Here is a 26,942-nt window from a genome sequence, read left to right on the forward strand (position 1 = left end):
GTCTAGATGCAGCAGGTAAACAACATAACACAACAGGAAACATAATGCTATACACATATAGCACACATATAGTACGCATCTGATGCCCCAACGACAACAAAAACTGGCTTAAAATTGAATCAACAGCTCTGCGACACAGTCTCAACAGAAACTCATTTTCACAGGGACAATATTTGTTGTTGAGTTATTGTTTCAATTTATTGGTTATTTGGATCCCATTCAGTAGTTGCCTTGGCAACAACTACTCCTGGTGTTCACGCAACCATTTTTATTATTCATTACATTTGGTTCATATAAACCAGGGGGAAACTATTGCAATTAGTGGGAACAGTAGAGAGATGGTAGAGAGACAGACATATTGTTGCAAAAATACATAGTATTGTGTCTGAGTGTGTGGGAAAGATAAATAGTCCAGTGTCATGAGTAAGTCAGGAGTCTGTGTTCACTCCCCTGCGCTGAACTCAGCTCAGTGAGAGAGAAAGAGGAGAAAACAGGAAGTGAAATAGCAGCAAGGGAAAGACGTGGGCGATATTTTGATCTGTGATCTAATTTTAACTTGGCATCGCCTTCAAATAGAAACTTCTCCATAAATATTCATGAATGGAGGGAAGAATCTGCTGCTCTGTGATGCAGAGGGAGAAGACAGCGGAGGGGGCGGACTCTCTATTCTACCTGATAGGCTATTTTTAGCAACATCACTGCTTCTCTCGGTCTATTCCCCATGCTCTGGGAGGCTAAAATTAGCTGCACAGAGACAGAAGCGTGGTGCAGAAACAAAAATAGAAACGGGTTTATGGTCAGAGCACACAGGAACAGCCAGGGGTGCAGCATCATTAGGGAGGACAGATCGAGATGGATGGAGAGAACAGGAGAGTTAAAGAGTGAGGAGTGGGTGAAGCTCGGAGCCACATGTGTTCTTGTAGTAAATGGGCTGGGAGGATGTGTGTGCTTACACATCAAAATGCACACATGTGTAAGGTGTGTAAGGTGGTACGTTGCATGACTGTGATGCACATTAAAACTCAATCAAAACTGATTCATCCACACCTATGACACACACACAGAGTCAAATACACTTTTGTACATTTGCAGGCGAACACCCTACAAAGTCAACCCAAACTGCTCCAGTCACACAGTGTGCAGTGCAGTTAAGATCAAAAAGTCCTCATGTACACGTCTCAGAACAGGCTGTACTCTCTTCCTCTGAATTTGTATTTACACTCTCTTTGCCCTATTTTACCTCAGCCTTGCTCTCACCCCCCCTCACCCTGCTATCCCCACTCCCTCCCACCGACTCCTCTCCTTGGCTATGTATAGTGCAGTCTGTATGTCTGAATCTGTCACATGAATGGAGGGATGGGGGCTTCTGTTCAGCTGGTGTTACATAATAGCCAGTAACGCACCAATGTCTTGCTCTCATGCAGAATCCAAGGAGGGTTGCAGGGAAGAGCAATAAATGGGATTTGTGCATGCTGCAGTTTGTGCATTCCTACAGTTAGAGCCGCATTTTCCCTGCAATCACATGTGTGGAGTAATTCTATGAAAGCTAGTGGCATGGCTCCAAGAATGGCAGTAATTGATCAATCAATTCTCATGTATTTGGTGATTTGTCGATTCCACCCTGAGATTGACATTTGAAGTTTTGAGTGAAATATCTTGAAAACTTTGGTATGGATTGTCATGAAATTCACACATTCACATTCCCATCAGGATGAATTAAAAAAATGTTGGTGCTCTCTCCACTTTCCATACACCACTCTCATCGGGTGTAAATTATAGTTTTTCGAATTTGTTGGTTTATGACCAAATAACTGTTAGAATAATGATGTTCCCATCAACCTCAGCTGTACTGTGTGTGCTAATAAGCATGTTTTAAACATGCTAGCGTACTAAACTAAGGGAGGGAGTTTTTCCTCTCCACTGTTGCCAAGTGCCGCTCTCTGTGGGAACTGTCGGGTTTTTCTCTATAACAAAGTAAGGTCTTGACCTTACCCTGTAAAGTGCCTTGAGATACTGTATATTATGATTTGGCGCTATACAAATAAAATTGAATTGAATTTAGCTCAAAGCAGAGTACAGCCTCACAGAGTCATTAACATGGCTATAAACTCTAATGTGTCATTTATTCTACTGTAAATAATGGAAAATATCACTATAAGTTCCCTAAGCCCAAGGTTGCATTAGAGTTATTTGTTTTGTCAGACCAACAATCCAAAACCCAAACACGTAGAAAAAAGTAGTGACGCCTCACATACTTACCTGAGCAATTAATTTTTGCTGTCTATGAATTATTTATCATTCAACTAATCAATTAATCAAGTAGTTGTATCAGGAATTAAAGCTATCCATTGACACTGATGTCTCTTCTGAATGATTAACAGTCATCAGGGCTGCAGAATGCCAGTAGAGACATGTTCCTACATGTTATAGTAGGAAACGCACAGATGTGATTAATGAAATTAATGAGGGCTGCACTCCATTTAGGTGTGTAAGTTCCACAGCTCTGGTATTGTGCATACTGGCTTATTAGCATGGATTACTGGGACACTTAATGGGGCTAACCCTTAATGTGCTCAAGTCAAAATGTCTGCTTTGATAAAGGTCTTCTCTTGTGTGGAGTGTGGTGTGTGGTGAGCTGTGTTATTCAGTACTCTGGCCTGAAATTTGTCATGTATTCGTGACTGTAATTATGTTTTGGTATTGTATTTTATTATTTCCCATACTTATCATCGACAGACATCTCTAGCTACCACTCCCGTACCCAAAACTCCAGTTTTTGTTTGCCTTGGGTTTCTGAGATTTTTATTTTTGAATATCGTTTCCCCTGCTGTATTTATTTGAAAAATATCAAATGTGAGTCTTAGCATCTGCCCATCCAAAATCCTCCACGTTCTGCTCGTGGTTGTTTTGCCAAAGCGTGGATTTCTACTCTGGAGTTCCTCAGACTGTTTAGAAAAGAAGACGTGTTGCCAAACGGAGCTGCAGGCTGACAGAGTCTCTCCGGGTTCGCATGTCAGCAGAGGGGCTGTGGGAAAATAGAGATGTGGATCAAGACAGAAACGTGCCCAGACTGTGAAGAAGGGCCTCTCTGTGCCTTTATTTGGTGTTTTTCTCCATAGTCAGATCGTGTTTGATCAGGAGGAACTCCTCCTCACCTGAACACCAGGCTATTTTTAGACTCACACTCACATGACCCTACGTCAATACGCTGATGCTAATTTTATACGCGCTGTTCACTCACAGTCCTTCACACACACACACACACGCACACACATACACATACACACACACGCACACACACACACACACACACACACACATATGCAGACGTCCCCTGGATATGTACCTCACCTGCATCACATTAGCTTTACACCTTTAATGAGGTGCACAGTAACTGTTTTTTTTTTCCTCACTATTCAAGTATGTTATCCTGATGATCAGGCCAGCTACAGCCATCAGAATTAGAGGCCATTCACTGTTTCACGCATTATGGTTTCAGTCTAATTTTGTTTTTGTTTTTTTTTTATCACCCTTTGTAAGACAATTTTAAATACAGCTCTGATTTGAGTCTACTTTGTGGGGTATATCAGATCAGATTTGATAACTGCATTCCCACATATTTCACACTGTCATGTCCTTTTTGTCACCCTCTTATATTTGTCATTTTTAGCTCTTATTGTGGTCTGCACTGGTTTATAATGGTTATGCTTCCTTCTAAATTACACTATTTCCTGGTCAAGAGATAAAAATGGCTGAATGTTGTTGATGAAAGCTTGTATTATTTTTAGATAGTGGAGTATTGTATTTTATACTCCTTTTCTCCCTTTCATTGTTACTGGAGCAGCACCAGTCTTAACTGGAGTAGAGACTGGGATTCTACTCTGCTCTGTCTAAAGAGTTAATTGACCATCTGTGGCCACAAGAGAAACGATATTCAACACCATCTGAAGTCTATGAGCTTGTCCTCATTGAACCATTTACTTGTCTCACTATCATATTTTTATTGCCTTTGACAATCACTGAAACTAATTGGCTCCAGAGGACACCACAGTATCATATTGTAATGACCAGTCAGTCAATGTATTTCTAATAATGCTGCTAGCAGCTGTTTTTTCCAGATTTTCCTGTCTGATGTTATAAACAATCAGAAGATGAGCTCAGTTGATAGATTCGTTTGATACTTGTAGAAACAGAATCAAACAGGACAATGTGCTTCTTGTTGCACATGAACGGTCCAGACATTTTGTGGGAAATATGTCCAAACTAGTGGTGGCAGTATCTTTGTCGGACGAAACAAAGAACTACAATATGTGTCTAGCATTTATGAATGGATGGATGTCTCTTTCATTTCCTTTCCATGCTGTGACATAAATCTGCATGTTTGTTTTTATGCCTAAAATTTGTCATCTAACCTCAATATATTTCCTCCCTCTCTCCCTTTCTCTTTCCTCATAGTTTTGATGTGGAGAATGGATTGTCAGTGGGCCGAAGCCCCCTGGACCCCCAGGCCAGCCCTGGCTCTGGTCTGGTCATACAGGCCAACTTTCCCCACAGCCAGCGGCGGGAATCCTTCCTCTACCGCTCTGACTCTGACTTTGACCTTTCACCCAAAGGTCCTTCCAGAAACTCCTCCACTGCCAGTGACCTGTAAGTTCACTTTCAACCCAGGTGCTCCACACGTCGATACTGTTGGTGTATTTCTCTGTAAACAGGAAACGCTCTAATGAATATCATACAATGGTTTAACTTTGTGTTTAGCAGAATAATTTTTAAGCAAAATATCTTTGCCTTGATTTATTCCAGATTGTGACAACCTTCATTTACACTCCTCAGAATAATCGACTGCCTATCAGTAGTTCCTGATCCGTGCAAACTGTACTGTTATGTTGAGTGGTTATTTCAACATGTAGTGATCTGTTGATATTTAAATACATAGACAACTGCAGAAATAATATTCAAGACTCTGCAGCCTTATGATTACAACTAAAATCAATACCTAATGGCGCCTCAGTTATACAGAGCTAAAGTCTTCTCAAAATCAGTATCAGCAGTGTCTTATATACTTATATACTTATATACTGCTCATTAGGTAAAAAAATTAGTGAATATACTATATACATCCACCCATTAATCTGAATATGAACAGTTGTATTCACAAATGTAGCATCAGACGTCTCAGTTCCAAGACTCTCCCAATGCTTGGATAACACTGTGAGATTATACTTGTTTGTTGTTTGTAAAATGCCCTTTAACAAAAAGACATGTCTGTTTGTGTATTTCTCTACTTGTCTGTCTTTGGTGTGTGGAGAAGTTTCCACATTGGTTGGCTCCCTTACAAGCTGCAGCAAACAGTTGTGGTCTCAACTTCATTTGCAAATTTGAAACTAGCCTCTTTGGCAGATTCTTCGGATTGCTAGAGAGACCTCTGAAGCCAAAGGCTTCGGTTTAGGTGCTGTGCTCTCTCTCTTTCATAGCTTTGTTCTCTGCTTTTTCAAAGCTATTCTATGCATGTGCTTATATCGGACAGACGGACTCATAAGAAGCTAATTTTGATGCATTTGTTCCAGTGTTTTAATTCCACAAGCTCAAAGTCAGTATGGAAACATGCTGCACATTGCATGTGTCTGAAATATTCACAGTCAGATCTACAGTCTCGAAAAGAACAAAAAACTACAAGCAGCTGTTTTTCCATCACAAACTGCTCGCATGTCACATCTGCTTTTTTGGGACTGCAAACCCTTGGAAAAAAGATGGGGCTACTTGTTTGTTGTTCATTTTTTCGCTGTTTTTGTTTCAACTATGTCCCCAAGCAAGACCCCCATGCCAACCCTCTACCTCATATTGTCCAGACACCTTTAAGTTTGTAAAGTAAGCAGTCACAGGTGTCCTCATCGACTCTTACCTATCTGTTTTTGAAGGGAAGAAAGCTTGAAGCATTGGGAGGTCAACTGGTTGTCATCTCGGTGAGAAGACTATGATAAAACAAAAATTAGATAAAAACACTGACTCTGTCCCCCTGACGCCCTCTCCTGCATTCCCTCTAGATGGTTTCATGGCCACTTCCCACCTCCCTCCTGACAAATGTGACTAAATATCAAACACCTCACCTGTGACCCTTGTTAGACCCTCCCCTCCCCCTCCCCCAAACACCCAGTTCTGTTTGGTTTGTTTTTGCATGTGACGCTTAATCCAAACCAACCAAGTATGATAACACACTTTGTGATTTTGTTTACTTGTGAGTATTTACCAGCTCATACCTACATCACCCCCCCTTCTACCTACCCCGGTCCGTTTCCTCACCAACCTCATTATATGCAGTGCATGACATATTTGTTTTTGACATTTTTACAGAATACTGATGAAGTGAGTGATGAAGTGAGTGATGAATGAGGACATCTGATAAGATAACTAATTATGTCCTTCAGCTGCTTGGTTGCACAGACAGCCTCAAGCTTTAAAAAACTAGAAGTGATACCGTCTTTGTATTTATTTCGTCTTAACAAAGTTAAGTTCAGCTTTTTTGTTTAACACAGATGTATTATTAAAATGTAGCTTATACACTGGTTCTCTAGTCAGTGTTTCATGTCTTTGTTTGATGCCTTTTCTTCCTGTGTGTTCTGTTCTGTATTGCAGACACACAGAAGACATGATTGTTACACCATTCGCACAGGTGAGTCCTCTAAAACCTATTCATCTAGGGAAGCTATATCTGGAAATTTGCCCAGTTGTCAAATAAAAAGCAAATCCTTTTCACTCGTTAGTTAAAGACCGCATGATAAACTCTGGATGGTACGAGACTGGGCTCTACTGCTCCATTGGAACAGCCCATTAGCATTGTGTTGGCCCTGTGACAGGATCAGTCACCCCTCTGGTGTTGCCTGACTCTTACGTTGGATGTGCGTCACACTTGTGCTCACTTTACACCGAGAAAGAAGCAGTAAATCCAATACTGCTGGATCATGCTGTTTAAATGTGCATGCTGGCTGATAAGTCTTGTACATGGTTCGGGTCTGGACACCGGATACTCCATGAGCTTTCTCTGTGTGCTGAGTCAGTGTTTGGCTGCAGATGGAGTGACAGACATGACATAGAGGAGTGTCAGTGATGCTATCAAAACATCAGAAAGAGAGAGGGGAATGCCTCTGTGTAGTGCTTCAGCTAACAGGATGAAAGCCTCAGTGTCTGCTTTCAAAAGTTCGTCTGTGATTCATGTTGCGAAGCACTTGAAGTCCAAGATGAATTAAGTGAAGGCATGTGCAAGTATTTAAGGCTATCACTAACATGACATCTGTGGTTTAATTACATAACAAATACATGTACATCACATTTGATCAACTCATACATTCAGTTTCGTGTCCCTGTCCTATAGGTCCTCGCCAGCCTGAGGACGGTCCGGAGTAACTTTGCCGTCATAACCGGCCAGCAAGATCGCACAGCCAGCAAGTGGGTTTTTAGAAAATGATCTTCGCTGCTTGATGAATCTTCTAGTGATGTCACCATCACACCTGACGAATATAATCCTGCTGCAGTAACAATGTGTTAATTAATTTGCTGACTGTGGATGATCTCTGTCTACAGGACGCGATCCTCTGGCAGCCAACCCCCTTCAATGTGCAAGACCAGCCTTGCAGGTTGGTACCAGTATTAGAATGGGCTATTCACTAATTAATATCCTATAATCAACATTGGTCAGAAACACACGGAACAGCAAGGACATTTCATGATTCATTCTGTGAATTGGGTTGGTGGTAACTCGTCACAGTGATTAAAGTGGAGGAAAGTATTTATATCATTTATTTCATTAAAAGTATCAATGCCACAATCTCAGAAATCTCCTTTACAAGTAAAAACCTTGATCTTAAGTAAAAGTATGTAAGTATTATCAGTACTATTTACTTAAATTATCAAGTTTAATAGACATATAAAGTGTAAATACTCACTAAATACTCATTGCCTTTAACTTGTACTAAAGTGCAGTACATGAGTTACTGTACTTAGTTATATTTTTTAGTTAATTTTTATTTGTTAACATTTGTTCTCAAACAAGGACAGTAGGCTCACAGCCCAATTTAAGTTCCAGTTTAATTTTTTTTTTTTTTTTATTTGACCAGTATGTGATTGCTGTCTAATAGCCAAATCCATCCCATAATGACTTCCTGTGTTTATCTGGTACAGAGGAGCCTCACCAGCAGCTGGCCATAGAGACTCTAGATGAGCTGGACTGGTGTCTGGAACAACTAGAGACACTGAAAACTCGACACTCTGTCAGCGAGATGGCTTCAAACAAGGTACTTTACCATGATACACAACACTACGAAAGATGGACACTCGGGTAGGCCGGGGTGGAATGATACACTGAAAACATGCACCTATCAAAGGATGAAGGACAGATACAAACTGCTTCACCATTCAGGTTAACATTTAATACAGTTAGGTTGCAGTGCGCTCACTTTTATCTGTGCTGTGATTCTCTCCCCTGATGGACTTTATTAGTCATGTGCTTCTTGTTGCCATTTTTAAGGTAGTCAGATTCAAACTCTGTGAGCGCAGTACAGTAGATGACCCTGAGCTCATTCAGGTCAAACCTGGTACATTTTTAAGATTATATTTCCAATTAAAAATACTATACTTTGATATAAATACAATACATCAAAATACTGTCATACAGAAAAACCTATTCACAGAGATGCACTGTTGTTGTCTCAAGTCACTGCAACTGCTGTTTCAGATGCGACTTTAGCGGCCAAAATCTAAAAGTCAAATTCGTTTAATTAAAGTGGTGTTTCCCTTTCAGAGGAAAGACGTCAGCATTTTTAAAAATTACAATGAATAATAAAAATAATACATAAAGCGTGCTAATAATTTTCACTAGTTTTTCATTAATGGATGGGAATCTGCACCCAGCTGTTTTCTGCCCAAATTTGAGTGGGCTCCAAGTACAACACTAAGCCCAGGGATTGTGTGTGATGTACTGTAAGTGCAGTTAGCCTTCACTGATCCCTAAACAAATCTGAAAGCTCACTAATACAGAGAATCCATCATGGAAATATGAATAGAATCTCCCAACCGTCAGCGGATGGGAGAGAGGCTTATTCTATGAATGAGTGGGATGGTTTCAACCATGCATATAGAGACTAGGCCTACAGACACACCCTTCCCCCCACTCATGTGCAGAAAAATGTGAATGAGGTAGTGGGAGCTAAAGATGAAACGCCAACCACCCCACCCCACCCCACCCCACCCCACCCCTCATCCATCCTTCCTTCCCCCATGTATCCCTCTCCTCTCCTCCTCCTTTCTCAGACGAGAGCCCGGCGCTCATGTGATTCCACGATTAGACCGCCCACACAACATACACGTGCTCTTCATACTAACACACACACACACGCTTCCTCCCATCACATACATGTACATCGCCTGCCTTGCTTCCTGTCACATACATTGCCTGCATGGATATATATACCATTACATATGCCACACGCTCACGTGGCGGCAACAAGAGTTTTGTGGGAGGCAAGACCCCCCACACACACACACACACACACACACCACCACCACCCCACCCCACCCAACCACCCATCCACTCCCCCTATCACTGCAGATCAGTCAATGAGCAGCTTCAGTCAGTGGGGAAGAATTATCCATTCTGGCACTTGGGAACAAAGGCAGATACATGGGAGGCCGGAGCAAACATTGTTGACCTTATCGAAGGGTTTTGTTTGAAGTAGCTCTCTAATGACCCCTGAAAGTGTCTTTGAGGAAGCGTGACGTCTCTCTGGACCACTGAAAAATTTATACTTGAAATGCTCAGATGATGAAGTGCTCATTACACCCCATTGACCACCACTGACTTGGTGCTCAATATACAACCAAGAAACCAAGTAAACTGTGACTTCCTATCTTTCATTGAAACAATGTTATCATAGTTATCTTTTAATATTTTGCATCAGCTCTAAAACATGGTTAAACAAATAAAAATGCTGGGTTAACCAAATTTAGGAAGATTAACTAATTTTTTGTCAACAAAATGTGTGACTGTAATGTGCCATCACAGTCCGTTTTTGCTTGTTTTCACACAGTCACATATTGTTTTCATTATAAAAGCATTTCAGCTTTGAGCATATTTCTATATTAGAATATTTTGTTATCCTATGTTTACAATCGCTCTCATGACAACAGTTAATGTAACCACATCTTTGTGGTACGTGGTGTTCTGTTTTTATTTTTGGCTACGTGAATGAAATCACCCCCCCCCCACCCCCCACCCCCCACATCCATTCAAAGCTTTTCCTTCATATCTTGTTCAAACTTGGTGCACATGGTGTCTCACACAACCTCCGCCTCCAACACACTCAGCCCCGCCTACTTTGCACATCTCTTGGCCAGTGAGGGACCTCTGTCTCTGGCAGCCTCTGCTGCAGCAGGCCCCTCACTGGCTGCTATTTTTAGGCATTTTTGGAAGGAGGCGGGGATTAGAGTACCTCGTTCTCCCTCTGTTTACACACATACAGGAGCGGGCAGTAACTGAGTAAATGAGGGAGAGTCAGGGGGAGTGAGGGAGTGTGGCTTCTTTGCCTCGCATCCTCACATCCCACAGCATTCCCACAGCTATGCTTCCACACTCTTGTTCTTCCATGGACCTGCTGAACAGGTCTTTTTTTCCACCGTTCAGCTCTTACTGATCAAAGCTCTCATAGCACTAACTAGTGGACTGGCTGCTTGCACTGGATTTTGCTCATGCAAGCGCAGAACAGGAGCACAAACTGTCCCTGCTGTCTGTTTCTCTGTCGAACAGACAGTGTCACAGGACGACCAGAAAGCTCGGTTCTCACTCAGTTTTGTTTTTGCTCCCACGCTTGATTTTGTGCTGAAATGCCAGAATTGAGCTATTTCATCTCTGTGTCGTGGATGTTCTTTCAGGTAAGGAGAAGCGAGGGATGAACTGGGTGGGAGGGGGACGAGACAGCTCCCAGCTCACATGTTGCTCCTTTTGTGAATGAGTGTGAACGAGTGAACAACTAGTGGTTGAGATCCTCTGAGAATCCATTTAGATGTGTGGATTGTTTGGGTGCAGCCTACTTGTGAGTAAAGTCAGTCATGCATCTTTCTGTGTCCAATCATTAGCCTCTGTGCTGTGTGTGACGTGCAAACGCACACATGTTGCACTCCAGAGATTGTAGGTCTTGTTGATATAACCATTATGGGTAGATTACTCTGTTAATGTGTTTCCTATCCAGAGCTAATGGTTGAGTCTCTCAGACAGTGAGATACTTTAACACATTTGTTGCTACAGAAAAAAAAAAACCTCTTTGAGTTCCAGTAAGTTTAATTGTCAGCATATTTAGAGCGACATTTTCTTAAGCACAGGTCAAGATTCACTGTCCAGCAAATCACTTTCTCTTTTAGCACAGACTCATGGATGCATGTGTGTGTTTGTGTGTTTGCATGCGTTTGTGTCCCCAGTTCAAGAGGATGCTGAACCGAGAGCTCACCCAGCTGTCAGAAACCAGCCGTTCAGGGAACCAGGTGTCTGAGTTCATCTCTAGCACCTTCTTAGGTAAAACACTTCTACCTCGACAATACAGAAGCTGTGCATGAACATGTGGAGAATATACTGTACACATACGTCAAAGAGTGTACACAGTTTAGATCTACATTATTGGTTTGTCTGTTTCCATCTGACAGAGAAACAACATGACATGGACATCATGTCCCCCCCCACCAAGGAGAAGGACAAGAAGAAGCGGCCCATGTCCCAGATCAGTGGTGTGAAGAAGGCCACCCACAGCCCCAGCCTTGCCCCCTCCACCATCCCTCGCTTTGGGGTCAACGCCAGCCAGGAAGGACTCCTAGCCAAGGTTCCAGCGCTAGTTCAACATTTTATCACATCAATGCAACTGGTTCTGTATGTTCTCCCCTGTACAGTGTGCTGTAAGGATATGTATCGTTCACTTGCAGGAGTTGGAGGACATAAACAGATGGGGCATCGACATCTTTAAGGTCTCTGAATATTCTGGCAATCGACCACTCACGGTCACCATGTACACCATCTTCCAGGTACCACATCTCAACATACTGTACTTTTCTGAAACAGAGTATGAGTCCTCGTACTGCATTCCCTCAAACACTTGGCACAGTAAATGAATGAACAAGATAGTAAATGAGTGAATGAAACAATGATGAAACAAACAAATTTTAATAAATGATTGACTGAGTGAATGATTGAGTGTGTGATGTATTCCTTCTCTCCTGCCACTGTAGGAACGCGAGCTGCTTAAGTCCTTTAAGATTCCTGCAGACACTTTCATTACCTTCATGATGACTTTGGAGGATCATTACCATGCTGACGTAGCTTATCACAACAACATCCATGCTGCCGACGTGGTCCAGTCCACACACGTCTTGTTGTCCACACCTGCGCTGGAGGTGAACGGTCACTCTAATTCATCCAACAGAAAGAGCAGATGCAAACGTCATTTGTAGCTACACACACAAAAACACACACAAACACACACACACACACACATATTGACTCTCCTTTCTATTCTTGTGTGTGTTGTCCAAGGCTGTGTTTACTGATCTGGAGATCCTTGCCGCCCTGTTTGCAAGCGCCATCCACGATGTGGATCACCCTGGAGTTTCCAATCAGTTTCTCATCAACACCAGTGAGTTTGCATAGCTCCACAGGGATTATGTGAACGTGTGTGGGTGCTGAGTGTATTTAAAGACGTGGATGAAGTGCCCATAAACACATGTCTGTGTAGAATGTGATAGTCAGGTGGTGTACAGTGGTGTGTGCAAACTTTGTTTTGCCTTTTCGCCTTCAGACTCAGAGCTGGCCCTGATGTACAATGACTCCTCGGTGCTGGAGAATCACCACCTGGCCGTAGGCTTTAAGCTCCTGCAGGAAGACAACTGTGACATCTTCCAGAACCTCAGCAAAAAACAAAGGCAGTCCTTGCGCAAAATGGTCATCGACATGGTAAGACTATTTTGGTGGAGCCTGTAATATTGTAGACACAGCACCACTTCTACCTTAAGAATTGTCCTTTTCACAGCAAATTAAACAGTGAATTCACTTGATGTTGTTGCAGGTGCTGGCCACAGATATGTCTAAACACATGAACCTATTAGCAGACCTGAAAACCATGGTGGAGACTAAGAAAGTCACCAGTCTAGGGGTGCTGCTACTGGACAACTATTCAGACCGTATACAAGTGAGAACTGTTTTGCCATTCATACAAAAACAAACAAAATTAGTAAAAAATAAATAATTAAGATAAATATTCTGTAAAAGCATTTCTTTATTTGATACTCACACACTGTTCATTCGCCACCACAGGTTCTTCAGAACATGGTGCACTGTGCAGACCTGAGTAACCCCACCAAACCTCTAGAGTTGTACCGACAGTGGACGGACCGCATCATGGTGGAGTTTTTCACCCAGGGGGACAGGGAGAGGGACAAGGGCATGGAGATCAGCCCTATGTGTGACAAACACAATGCCTCCATAGAGAAGAACCAGGTACAGTAGAAAAATCTATTGTAAATCATTATAAAGTATTAAATTAAATAAGAGAAGAAGTGAAGGAAATTAAATGAAAAAGGGACTGACAGAAAAAGAGGAATCCCTGTAAACGTATGTACCACTTCTTTCCTCTCTCTTCCAGGTGGGTTTCATTGACTACATCGTTCATCCTCTATGGGAGACCTGGGCTGACCTTGTCCATCCAGATGCGCAGGAGATCCTGGACACACTAGAGGATAACAGAGAGTGGTACCAGAGCATGATCCCCCACAGCCCGTCACCCAACCCAGGGGGTCTGGAGGAGGGAGCCCTTGCAGGGGAAGCTTCAGCGCTCGGCGGGGGCAGTGGCTCCACTTCAACCGATAAGTTCCAGTTTGAGTTGACCTTAGAAGAAGAAGGAGAGTCTGATACAGAGAGTCCACCTGAGGAGGAGGAGGGCTACAGTGGCAGGAGGGCGTCTGAACTCTCCAGAACTGATTCTGGTAGTGGATTTGATGCAGTGTCTGCAAAGATTCAGCGGCTCCCCAGAATGCTCACTACTGATTCAGGCAGGACGTTTTCTTTAGACTCTGATAAAGATATGGCAGAAGAAAGAGAAACAGACCAGGAAGGCGTCGCTGGGATACCACGCTTCAGACTCGGCACATAGCGCCAGTCAAAAGTGGTTTTTCTTTTGGCCTTTTTTGCTTATTTTTCTTGATTTTTGGTGCCTCATCCTCTGTCACTCCCCTTCTCCCACTCCAACCGAACACCACCACCTCTGGTTTCCGTGGACAGGGTGACAGCAAGCCTCAGGGTGTGGAGTATGGGAGTGCGAGTGGTTTTGGGGGATTTTAAGAAAGTCTGCAGTTTTATACAGCAGTCACTTGCACTGGAGAGAGACAGATAGACTGAGAGAGGACGGGAAACCAAGTTTCTGACTGGTCCTTTGTGTTCTGTGTCTTTCAGTCAGACTTACTGTGGATGAAGTTCTACAGAGACAATGAGAAGTTTATAATAAAAAAACTTCCCTTTCTACCAGCCAACCCAAGGTCTACTACAACTAATGACAGAACTGTTCCTCTTTGGGAGTATTTGTGAAGAAAGTGAGGAAGTGATGAATGTCCGTGAAAACACGACAAAGTCTTGTAAGACATCTTGCCAAACTTGCAATTTACAGGGACAATGCTGTTTTGCCTGCCTTTTTAGGTTTTTTTGTTTGTTTTTTTCGTTTGTTATTCTGTTATCCTTTATTTAGGTCCATACACCATGGAATACAGTAAATGAAGATTCGGTAAAAGCAGAAGCAAAGCTGCGTAAGCAAAGTAATGTCACAAAGGAGCTGTGCATGGTTTTATGCAGAACATTTTAAATGTAGCAGACATTTTGAGTGACTCTATCATTATTGTTGTATACGTAGCTCCTTTCAGCTGGTGCTGCACAGCCCATTTAACTTTGTTCAGCAGTTGTTTTGGAATAGGAATATAATGAAAATGAATGGGCTGGCAGTACATATTATTTTGAGGTTTTCACTTGTTTCGGGCTTACTAATTCCATTTTTTATAATCCTAAACTATGATATTGTCAGCAACAAAACTGAGCCAGGGTCAGTGCAGTGTTGTACCAGCACAGAATTACATTTAAAGTAACACGGGCTGTGCACATGGTGCCTCCCAGTGTAGAAAAGTGGAACTGAACAGGCATTGGAGGCAGATGATTTGTGTGGTTTTGCATAGGCCTATGTGGGAAATATATTCAAAACGTATTTAACTGTAGGACTACCCAAAATATCAGTTACATTGCAGTTTTGTTGCTCTTTTTATTATTTTTGTTTAGATTTTTTTTTTTTTTCAAGTCAGTAATGTTTGTTTGCATTTTTAATATTTGGCACCCATTTTATCAGTTTGCCTTTAAGTTTAGCACTTTACAGTTTTGTTCAATGCTAGCCCTCATTGTAGTTTCTAAGGGCTTGAGCCAAAACATGAACACATTGGAGGCTGTTGACTGAGAAACAGTTTGTCATTGACTGTAAAGCAACCAGCACAAACATCTTGCAAAAAAACACTATCCATTCAAATCCATTATTGTCACTACACAGTGTGTCAAACACAGCATCCACCTAGTGAAATACTGATTTTCATCCACTTGCATAAATGAGCAGACCGATAAGGGCAGTGTATTAGAATCATTAGTGTCGCAAAGAAGGATGTTCACATTACTGTAATTGTAAAAACCCAGGAGGTTACCAAGAGATAGTTTCCTGTGCCAGAATTTTTTTTTTTCATCTTTTTCCTCTCATTGATCAATATTTCGCTCTTCACAGGGACATAGTCAATGACAAAACAAGTGCCAAGCAAACATGACACAACCCGTACTGTAATTTCCATTTTGCCACTGGCTACTTTCCATCAGTGACTGATAAAGTTGGTTGATTGTAGCACCCCGTGTGCCAATCTAACCCTAGTGTCTCTGTTCCTTTTTTCTAACTCCTGTTCAAACAGTAACTGAAACTGATATTGTCTTAAACAGTGATGTGTTTTTTGTGTGTCTGAATGACTGGGTTGACTTTTTTTGATGTATTTGCTAAGAAAAAAAAAACCAAAGCACTTTGTATGGTACTTTTACAGTTCTGCACTTCCAGTACAGTTGAACATGTATAATGTGACTGTTTCACTGTTTTCTGTTGGCAAAATGACCTGGTCATTGAGTTGAATTGCACGGGCTGGACCACTACAGCTCTTAAAGGTTGGATGTTGGAGGGACTGAAGTTGTTTTTGTTCTTTTTATAATTGACTGTACAAAAAAAAAGTGTTTTGTTGAAATGCATGACATTGGTTGCAGGATTCAAAGAATATGAAGATTATATAGAGTACTTACAAAAAAAATTAGCCTGTGGAGAAACGTATTTTATTTTATTACCGTAAAACAGAGTAAATCATGTTTTAATGTGTGAATGAGCTGAAAGTTTTTTTTGACGCCTTATTTTCAAACTTGGGATTTTTTTTTTCTGGTCATAGATGTGTTCACTGACATGCTGGAGTAAACTGTGCAATCCTTTCTGTAGCCATAAACAGCAACAAACAGACCATCACTCAAGGATGCCTTCAACACTAAGGACTATTTAACAACAGCTTAACCAGCACAACATGCGAAGATTCAGTCTGTCTCTCTGCATGTCACTAATTGTTTGATTTTGTACAATTTCCTCACAGAGCTTCATGTACAGTTTATTTATTATTTCTATATTATCTGTCAGAAACAATGGAGCAGTAGACTTTTTTTAGTCTGAAGTTAGTGCTTATGTGTAGCTTGATGTGTGAGAAAGTCAAACAGGACGGATTTTCAACTATTACTCAGCTTTTGTTCCTTTTTGTTTCATTTCTTTATGTCTGCAAGTTACATTATACATAAGCAAAAATATTCTCTTTCATGTTTTTCTTGGTATAAAAATAGTTGAGTGACAGATTTCCGTCTGGGTTTTCTGAAACACCTCTCCTTTCCTTGTCTTCCTCTGTGTCCACTGATCTGGTCAGATCACGTTTTCATGAAGGATCTTACCGTAAGTGTGCTGATCTGAGACTTCTTTGATTCATTGTAAAGATAATTTAGTCATACGGCCTCAACAGTCATCCTAGATCAGTATTTCTTTCCTTAGAGATTTTATGAACATGTGTCATGAACTGAGACTCTGCAGCTTTGACAATCCAAACTCTGCTGTTTAACTGCGGGTGTGTTAGCCCCCTCTCCAACTAGAACTGTATGCCTTGCCAATAAAGGAAAAACTCTTCACTCTTTGATGTCTTGTTCTCTGCTTTTTTTTTAAAAAAAAAAAATGTATTTCACTTGTGTAAACATCATATCACCTTAATGAAGAGTTAGAAAAAGTTGATATCCAATATGGAATATATTATACTGTCATAAAGTGCAAAATGAGGTGATTAAGCTACAAACTGTGAGACGAAATAAAAGGAGGTGGTTTTGTTCAGCCGCTGTGGAAATTGACCACATTTACTTAAGTATAGTTTTAAGGTACTTGTACTTTTCCATTTTATGCATTTCCATATTTCTACTAGTCCACAGTTAAATCTTGCACTTTCTACTACTGATCTGTTTGGAGTCCTGAAGTCTGGGCCCTTTTGAACTTCTCAAAACACAAAATATTGTTTTTGTCACCTCGAAACTTAATTATATTTCCTAACCTTTAGTGCTTTTTATAACGGCTTGTGAGTTAGACAAAAAGATTTAATCTTATATATATACATATATAGTATATTATAAGTTTATAATATATAAAAAACATAGAGAAGTTTCTTATTTGACATAATTACAATGCTTAATGGTCATTTTGTCACCTTTATCAAATGTGCAAGCTCAGTTTGTGGCAACGTAAGGGTAACCACTTCAAATCTAAATATTGGGTTGTAATAAGGCCAGAAGAAATGGTTTTATGTGGATTTTAAAATTACTATTCTTTTTACACATGCAGTGAGTACTGTTTGCGAGGCCCAAAACAATGAGGAAGCAAAACCAAAGCACAAGTGTTCAGAGGCTACCTGATCATTTGTTGTCATCAGTGACACTGAATTAAAGCCTCTGAACAAAGAGGGCTGGGCCAGGCTCCGTGTGAGTGGGTGGGCCCTCTTCACAGGTTGGTCAGCCGGCCTGCCGGTCTTCCCCCGGCTCTGCCTCCACTCAGGCTGCATGCCGGGGCTGTCGATCAGGAGCTGCTGCAGGTGCGAAGCTGGGCTCCGGGTTAGCCGCTGCAACCAGGCCGAGGAAAAAGAAACTTCAGGGTAAATCCTGCGTTTATTTGTAATTGTCGGGCTATGTTGAGTCTAACTGTAGCAGCAGACGGCGTGTGGATAATTTGTCGCTTATGAGCTCAGGGATTTAGATAGAAAATTGAGTCGTAAATAGGGAAGAGTAACCTTCATTTGACATAGCTGGGATGCTTAGCTAGCTGCTTTTAAACACTGGCAACGCTGCGCTGGGTTAGCATTAAAGGGTAGCGATGCTAGCTTAATTACGCGCATTTTATGTGGTTAAAAACTGTATTTTTCAATCTGCATTGCGTTCATCTCTTTAGCCACCGCTTGTTCTTTATTGTAGGCGAGAAATGATGTATGAGAAAACGGCTGGCATTGCATCGTCTCGGTTTTTCCAGCTACGTACGAGCAGGTTAACGCCAGATAAGCTCCTCCGCGGACACACGACGCGGGTTAGGCCATTTAAATCGGGGGCATGTTGTGTTCAGGTCGTGGACAGTCAGTTTTTCTCTTATTTACTGCGGCCTACGAGGCAAACTCTGACCAACCATATGGTCATTCATACTGTGCGGCCAGGCTGCGGCTCCCCGGAGTCTCCTGCCCCGCCTGGGGGTGGAGGACAGTCAGTCTAGCTGATGCTGAGCCTGCTAAGCCCCGGTGCTTCCGTCCTCTTATCTCCCGTCCAGCGGAGGTATGTTACTGACATGCGGGGAAAGCACTCAGGGCTGCGGCAGGGTACCGGCTGGGTGTGTTGACACAGGCTCTCGGCGAAACGGCTGCATCGCTGTATTTCCTGATGAAGCTCAGTCGGTGAGGCTGTGTGGGAACCATGTGGACTGGAGTCAGGCTGTTTGACCGTGACATGAGAGTTCAGGTTGTTGTCTGTGTGAAGAGCTGTTCCTGTGTTTTCTGTGCATTAGTTTTTATTGCCTGTCGGGATGTGTTTCATGAAAGAAGCAAACCAACCTAAAGTAATTAAACAATTCCACATATTTGACAGCTGTCATCTTTATACATGCTTTCTGTCTTGAGAAAAGAGGTGAAAATGCTCATACTCCACTCAGTATTTTGACATTTGACATGAACTCAGAATTGTTGCATGTTATTTTAATAACTTCAACACTTGTAATTTTGTCTACGTATGTTTATGATCTCTGGGTGTCAAAGGCGTTGATGTCACCATATAGTTCAGGAAAAAGATATCTAAATCTGCTGTTTCAGTCAAAAAATAGTGTTATGATGAGATAAGATGTTTCTAGGTGATATCTGAGGTTTGATCTTTCTTTTCTTTGTAAATGGTTTCCTTCTCTCGTGTCTGTTGAATGTGGTTACAGTGTGGTTTGTGAAGTAACTGACATTTTATTTACCATCCATAAACAATTTGAAACAAAAACAGCATGAATAGGACATTTTATACCTACTTGACAAAGAGTATGTTGATCTGTCATATGTTTTAAAACATTTTACAAAATGGTAGTGAGGCAAGACTGTACATTTTCCTGGTTCATTTCCCCGTTTATCTGCCTCTAACGTGACATGTTTCTGCCAGTGGCAGAGGACTTGTGTATGACTCTGGAGCTACAAGGGTTGGACACAATGTCATGAATACAGTACCTGCACAATTTGATGGAATTAAACCCAACAGCTCTACTGTAAATGTTGAATTTTTTCAGACATTGTCAGAAAGGCTTAGATTGAACTTTTTATTTTTGTGACAGCAGTTTGTGGTAGTGGCAGTGCTGTGTTGGGTTGGATTGTAAGGTGTTTCTATGATTTGGTCGAGCCTCTATAAATAAGAAAATACTGTTTCTCAAGGCATCTTCTTTGTAACTTATCACTGTGTGATCTCTGTCTTTGCATAGATGGCGTCTGCAAATGCAACATATGGACAGAAGGAGTCCTCGGACCAGAACTTTGACTACATGTTCAAAATCCTCATCATTGGCAACAGCAGCGTAGGAAAGACCTCCTTCCTTTTCCGCTATGCAGATGACTCATTCACACCAGCCTTTGTGAGCACAGTGGGCATCGACTTCAAGGTCAAGACCATCTACAGGAACGACAAGAGGATAAAGCTGCAGATCTGGGTGAGGAAGTGGACCCATGCATTACATGCTTACAGATCATGGTGTATCAGGTCATCAGATACAGATTGTGTAATGGCTCCAAGAGCAGGTTGAGCAGGGTTTCTCAGGGTGACGAGATGCTGGTACTTTACTCTGAACTCGTGCAGAATTTGGAAAAGAAATTAAAGTTCACCTTGCTTTGCTTCTTGCTGCTTTTTGTTTTATTAGTGTTCTGCATTAAAAACATGGTCCTTGATTGACTGTGCTGTCTAGAGTCAGGCTCCATTGAAGAAGTAAGAGTGGAACAGGTGGTCTGTGGTGGTGTGTGGTCTGTGCCCACACACTTGTATTATTTATGTTACAGAATTACCACAGATTTCGCAATCAGTGTTTCCTCTGTGTTTTTTCTGTATCTGCGGATACAAAGTATAATCTGATATTTCTATTTCCCTCCATGATATAGTGATGTGGTGCACCCTCAGCCTAAAGTAGGCTCATAGTACAATTTAGAACAACAGAATATGAAAGAGGGAAATGCAGTCTGCACACCATTTTCCTTTAAATGGGTTCTTTAATGTCATAATTGTTACAGAAAGGTTTGTACTGAATTCAAACAGTCTGTGGTCATGAACAATATAATGAAATTCAGATGCAGGTTTCAACCGCAGTATAAGCCTGTAATAAACCATAATTTTCATTAACAATTAATCAGCCAATTATTTTCTAAAATAATCATTTAGTCTATAAAATATCAGGAAGCATCCAGTCCAGGTTCCTATAGTCCAAGTTGATGTCCTCAAATGTTAAGCTTGTTCTAAAACCCAGAGATATTCAGTTTACAATGATGTAAAACACTGAAAAGCAGCAAATCCTAACATTGGGGATTCTGCAAACCAATAACGTTTCAGCACCACATTTCTTATAATTCAACAAGCCTGCAAAAAAAACTAGATGTGGTTAACCGGAGTTAAGGCAGATTTCGTTATTACCTGCGGATCATCTTGAATAAGAATGCATGTTTTTCATGCTGCCCCTCACATCTGTGACTTAAGTGGTCTGTGTTATCATTTATCCCTAATGGTTCCCAGCTGTTAAACTGGCCTCTCCAGTCCCCAGAATCACTTCATCTGCTGTGTAATGGCAATACCCTTGAAGTGTACTTAACATGAGCCATAAAGCCTGACCCTGGAACCAATTGCTTATTACATGCGACACCAGAGGAATACCTAATGCTCACGGCTGAATGTTAAACCGAGACGATCATCAGGAGGAACATGCACAGCCATAAATTGTTTGCAGGTGCTCTGTGACAATTATCTACACAAAAAGAGAAAAAAAATACCCGCACACTGCTGTCTTGTTAACAATGCTTCTTCAATTCTACACGGGCACGACAATGAGAGGCCGGTGGTCGAAGCATTGTCGCATCCACGCCCTTGAGACAGCAGAGTTGTGGTATATTTCTGTGTATGTTTTGCGTCTGACTGTCAAACTCCTTTTGTTCTGACAGTGATACTGTATATACTCTGGTGTCTATGTGTCTTTGTGTAGGACACCGCTGGTCAGGAACGTTACAGGACAATCACCACAGCTTACTACAGGGGAGCCATGGGCTTCATCCTTATGTATGACATCACCAACGAGGAGTCCTTCAACGCTGTGCAAGACTGGTGAGGGACAACTGAGTATGCGTGTCTGTGTGTAAGAAGTTGGCAAATGATCAACCTTCAGTCTTAGTTCTTGAAGTTTTATTCTGCTTTCTCGTTGTCAGCACCACATTTTCCCACAGCTGAATTTCTGAGACCAGCAGTTGCAGCCTTGAGACATGGTGCTACCACAGGGGTAGTCAGACAGTCTAACAGGTTTCAGACAAGTTGGTTTAATCTGATTATTCAGCGCTTGTTTTCACAGAAAAGACCGATCAAAGCATTAACAATATCCATTATAATCATCTGTATGTTTGCACGTCAAATATACGTCAGTTTAAAGTTTAAACCAGGAACAAGAACAACAGAAATTAGTGGTTTGAATTATTTGTTTAGATAATTGCATTAAACCTGACTTGCTTGAAACCTGTCTGGTAGCTTGTGTTATGTTGCCTTGTTTACTCTTGTAAAGCTATGACTAGTGCCTCCACCATTTTCCCAGATGTCTGCATGTAACTGGTTATTAAAATAGCATTGTAACTGATGGGAATAATAGCTCTTTGAAAAATGTTTTCATTTTTACTTTGGCAAAGAGCAGATGAAGCATATGACTCAGTTCTGTTAGAGCACTGTGCCACTTTGATCCACTGCTTTCTGAAAAACTGCAACCTGTAAGAAATTAAACATGCTTTATGAGATTGAGTCGGTCCATGTAGCTGACCACCCTGTCCCGTATCTGCCAACAGGTCGACCCAGATCAAGACTTATTCATGGGACAATGCTCAGGTCCTCTTGGTGGGGAACAAGTGTGACATGGAGGATGAACGGGTGGTGGCTGCAGAGAGGGGCCGGCAGCTGTCAGAACAGCTGGGTAAGTCAAAAGAAAAGGTCTCAAAAGAAAACTGGATATGATAATTCTTCAGTTTGTCTCACTCACCCACTGGTGTTTATCTTCCTCTCTTGGGAGCATTAGTGAACATTATAAATAATTATGACTCAGTATTGTTCAGGGGAGATGACTGTCTGAATTATGTAGATAAAAATTAGTGCAGTTCATGATGTTTGGGTTATTTTAACTGTTCTTAACTGTTAGGTTTTGGTTTAAATTTGTAGTTTTGTAAGCAAATATCCTTTTTATTATCTCTCTTTAGTTGGCATACTGTATGTCACCATTTAGACCTCTCATCTTGCCATCTTACAGAATTTCACCGTTTGAAATTGATGCTTTTGATGCATTTCTGGAAGCAGTTACTGTACATTAGTAATAAATACATAAGTATTAAAAAGGCAACTATGCAAGTCAGCCATAGTAACATGAGTCTTAACTTGCAGCATGTGACAGTTTTAACAGAGGTCTGATAATCAGCACTACTGTCTTCATGAGGAAACTTGCAGAGGCACAAAGAGGCCAGTTAGAAGCTTTTTTTTTTTTTTTTTTTTCAGACAAGTTGTTATATTCTTTTCTTCCTTTTGGAACTTGTAACCTCAAATCTATCGCTTGTCATCTGAGCGGTCAGAGTATAGTCATTGTATCATACATAATCTTACTGTAATTGGACACAATTTCAAACCATCAGATCTGAAAAGATGGAATTAGTTGTTTCCAATTGTTGTTTGCAAATAGTTTTCATTTAGAAATACTGATATGGAGGATGTGTCCTGACATGATGAGATAAGTGGATTAACTGGATAAGCTCCACACTGGAACAATAATTGTAACCATAGTCTCTCTCTGCCTCTGTCGCCCCTCCTGGTAGGTTTTGAGTACTTTGAAGCGAGCGCCAAAGACAACATTAATGTGAAGCAGACCTTCGAGCGGCTGGTGGATATCATCTGTGAGAGGATGTCAGAGAGTCTGGACAACAATGACCCAACCATCACTGGAGCTAAACAGGGGCCACAGCTCAGTGAGCAGCCTCAGAGGTCCAGTCAGGATTGTGCTTGCTAAACATGATTACACACACATAAACAAACACACTGTTTTTTTTTTTTTTTGTTTTAGTTTGTCTTTCTCTCTCATAAGCTCATAAGCAGATACACACAAACACTGCCATACAGAGTCACACAACCTGGCTGCTTTAATTCTCCACCCCTCCCGCTACACCACGAACACTATCCACATGAGCTGGCTTTCCTCAAAGATTTGGTGTTTTCAGAGATGAAAGTGAACATTTTTGATCATTTTGTGTAACAGGAAATAGGTGATAGTGGTAATTCAGTCAGAGGGGTGGAGAAGGTTCAACTAAAGTATCAACAATCCTAAGTTGTCTTTTTTTCATACTTACATACACACACACACACACACACACACACACACACACACACACACACACACACACTATACTGTATGTTAACAGAATTATAAGATCAGTTAAGGCTGAGACTCCATCATTCCTTATTGACATTTTCACAATAGGGGTTTAACTGGAAAAGGTTTTGAAGGAGGCATATTCTCCTGGTCCCACTCAGCCTCAAACCTAAATGGAGACAAATCATTTGCAGTTATTTGAACTTTTAGCCCCATTGAGAATATGTGTTTGTTGCTGTGGATAGAGTTGATGTTTATTTTAAACGTTTTTCAGTTGGTTGGTTGTGGTTTTGAGCATGTGAAATCTCCCGTCCTTCCCCGTGTTGTGATTGAGTTTCTACAGATTATTACGGACCAAGTTTGGCGTCCAAACAGAGTCATTTGAAAGTTTGTCTTACTTTTAATTTTAGGAATGAGTGCAAATATGGCAAAAGTCATGCATATCAGTTTGCTAGTCGCGTTACATTGTTGTAGGGTTTTTAAAAATTTCTGTTAACGAGAGTGCTCTATGAATAGCAATGTGAGTCGCCTGGTTTGTCCAGCCTTTAAATCCAGCTCAGTCCAGTGTAAGGAGCTGCAGAGCCTCTGGGCCTGCTAGATTTTAATTTCTAGCTTGTTCTGTTGTTTTTTTTGTTTTTGTTTTTTTTTTACTTTATTACTATTTTTTAAGACATGACAAAATAGGAAAGGGATAAGGGATGTCTTTCACACACGAAGAAAAGTGTATAAATGTTTTAAAGTCAATAGATGTGCATTTTTAAATGCATATATAATATAAATACATATATAATGAACATATACAATCCGAATGATTTAGGACATTGGGTTCCTAACTTTGCTTTAGTGAGAGGTGCTTGGTGTTGATGTTTTTAACCAGTGATGGTTGACTGGATGGTTATTTGTATGAGCTGCTGTCTGAATTTAAAACCCATCTGTCCTACAGTTTCAGTACCAAATGGGGCTAAAGGTTTCACATGTTAAGCCCACTGGCCTCTTCTCATTGTATTAACTTTCATTCACTGCATACAGTGTGCACCATGCACTCACTGGAAAGGCATGTGATTCAGTGTGAGCACTGGTACTCCACAGAGCTGCCATCTCCATCAACATCCAGATAGACTCTTACAGTATGTCAGTGTAGATGATGTTTTCACCTTTATTTTGGGGGGCACATAATGTTTTGAGCATGTTAAATGTCAAATTGTGAGTTTAATTTCTCTCTCTGATGCTAAGGTTAGGGATTTGTCTGCTCGTATATACAGTACAAAACCTTCTGTAAATCATGCGTTCACAGATGTGCTGAGGCATGCGAAAATATTTTCAACACCTAAGTTATTTCAAAATACAACTTATTTATTTTGTATTATTTATAACTTAATTTATTTTTAAGATAGTGTTCTTCCTAGATTATGCATTGCAATCTGCACTTGACTTTTTAAAGAGATGTTCAATAGTATTCAATTGCTTAAACTGTTCCAGCTTTTTAATGAAAATGTATTTGTGTTTACAGTGAGTACAAAGCTTGACATGCTTCCTCAAGAGGAAAGTTAAACATTCCAGTCTAAGAGCCTCTTATCATGTCCATGCGGCTTTGGTGGGAAGTTTGTTTGTCTTTTGATATCAGTTATGTAACTTTTAAGACTTGGTTGTGTAGAAGCCGACTGTTCTCACAGAGCAATAGCCGTTCTTTCTCTCCACACCCAAATATCAGTAACATGCAACGCCGCTGAAGGTTTGTAACACGTGTGGGTGTGTGAAAGTACAGTTTGTATGAAAGCAGTCGTAATAACTGTTCTTTCCGAAGAGGTCTCGACAATAAATTTAGAGCCAAAAAGAGTGGTTGTTACCTCCTCCGAGGAGGTTATGTTTTCACCCGTGTCTGTTCATATTTCAACAGAATTATGCAAAAAGTACTCAGCCGATTTGCACTGAACTTGGTGGAGGGATGGGGCATGGGCCAGGAAAGAAACCATTAAGTTTTGGGGCAGATCTGGATCATTTACCATGAATTTGAATTTTTCTTCTCTTAAGTCTGGTGTATGTTGTTCGACACTGGTCTTGGTGGAAGGCTGTGCGCTTCAAGTACGTTTCTAGTTACACATTTGTTAGACTTGAACTGACATTTGTCTGGTCGATCATTCCCACTCAGTGCTGCAGCTTCAAAAACGGAAAATGTTTTGGGAAGTAAACTGAATACTCTGAACACTTCATTAAAAAAGTGATGATTCTTGGTTCACTTTTGACTTGTTTGTTGATTTTTTTGTTACTTTATTTAATGTGTTTTGCTACAGCTGTAAACCTGCTGATGACTTAGGAACACGTATCGATCCTGTTCGACTCTCCTCCTCCTCCCTGTCATAAATAACCTTTGTAAATAGTAATTTTCTGCCCGTCGGGTATTAGTTGTGTGAATTGTGCTGTAATTCTGTAATGCCAGATTTGCTAAAATGAGGAATCAATAAACACATTCTAAATGCTGGAGTTTTGTTTTGGTTCAGCAGTTATTCCCAAAGGTCTGATTTACAAGAAGAGCTCATGTGATGTTTCAGAAATGGTGTAGAGTAAATGTTACTGTGCCCACCAGAGGGCATTATACGGCAATAATGTCCTCTTTTGCCCTGAGAGATGTTTGACCATCTATGGTTTGGT

General features: G+C 41.1%; 2 protein-coding genes across 9 annotated transcripts in view; both read left to right on the forward strand.

Annotated features, from left to right (window-relative positions):
• pde4ca (phosphodiesterase 4C, cAMP-specific a) overlaps positions 1-17,301 on the forward strand; it is a 53,804-nt gene extending 36,503 nt beyond the window's left edge. For 4 of the 8 annotated variants that reach the window (XM_071492066.1, XM_071492072.1, XM_071492069.1 and 1 more), the window contains exons 2-16: positions 4,456-4,647; positions 5,919-5,963; positions 6,634-6,670; positions 7,370-7,443; positions 7,579-7,631; positions 8,176-8,288; positions 11,464-11,557; positions 11,686-11,858; positions 11,959-12,057; positions 12,262-12,426; positions 12,566-12,665; positions 12,828-12,982; positions 13,095-13,217; positions 13,343-13,525; positions 13,671-17,301. In XM_071492066.1, the coding sequence (XP_071348167.1) occupies positions 4,456-4,647; positions 5,919-5,963; positions 6,634-6,670; positions 7,370-7,443; positions 7,579-7,631; positions 8,176-8,288; positions 11,464-11,557; positions 11,686-11,858; positions 11,959-12,057; positions 12,262-12,426; positions 12,566-12,665; positions 12,828-12,982; positions 13,095-13,217; positions 13,343-13,525; positions 13,671-14,177 (2,113 nt within the window). In that variant the 3' untranslated portion in view covers positions 14,178-17,301. The other 4 variants (XM_071492067.1, XM_071492068.1, XM_071492071.1 and 1 more) reach the window with 2 other exon arrangements.
• An 876-nt stretch (positions 17,302-18,177) lies between these two features.
• Positions 18,178-26,774, forward strand: LOC139629838 (ras-related protein Rab-3A-like). The gene is made up of 5 exons (XM_071492741.1): positions 18,178-18,300; positions 20,136-20,360; positions 21,891-22,009; positions 22,732-22,856; positions 23,743-26,774. The coding sequence occupies exons 2-5, from the start codon at positions 20,136-20,138 to the stop codon at positions 23,931-23,933; spliced, it is 660 nt and encodes a 219-aa protein (XP_071348842.1). The 5' UTR covers positions 18,178-18,300; the 3' UTR covers positions 23,934-26,774.
• Positions 26,775-26,942: the final 168 nt, after the last annotated feature.

This window comes from Trachinotus anak, unplaced genomic scaffold (genome assembly GCF_046630095.1).
Source record: "Trachinotus anak isolate AG129_WGS33_773 ecotype Australia unplaced genomic scaffold, CSIRO_AGI_Tana_v1 ptg000012l, whole genome shotgun sequence".
Classification (NCBI taxonomy): Eukaryota; Metazoa; Chordata; class Actinopteri; order Carangiformes; family Carangidae; genus Trachinotus; species Trachinotus anak.

Bases quoted from the DNA above. Each gene is read 5' to 3' on its own strand.
- LOC139629838 (XM_071492741.1), top strand. From the start codon at position 20,136: ATGGCGTCTGCAAATGCAACATATGGACAGAAGGAGTCCTCGGACCAG. The intron at 20,361-21,890 runs GTGAGGAAGTGG...GTCTTTGTGTAG, and splicing joins GGATAAAGCTGCAGATCTGG to GACACCGCTGGTCAGGAACG. The intron at 22,010-22,731 runs GTGAGGGACAAC...ATCTGCCAACAG, and splicing joins TTCAACGCTGTGCAAGACTG to GTCGACCCAGATCAAGACTT.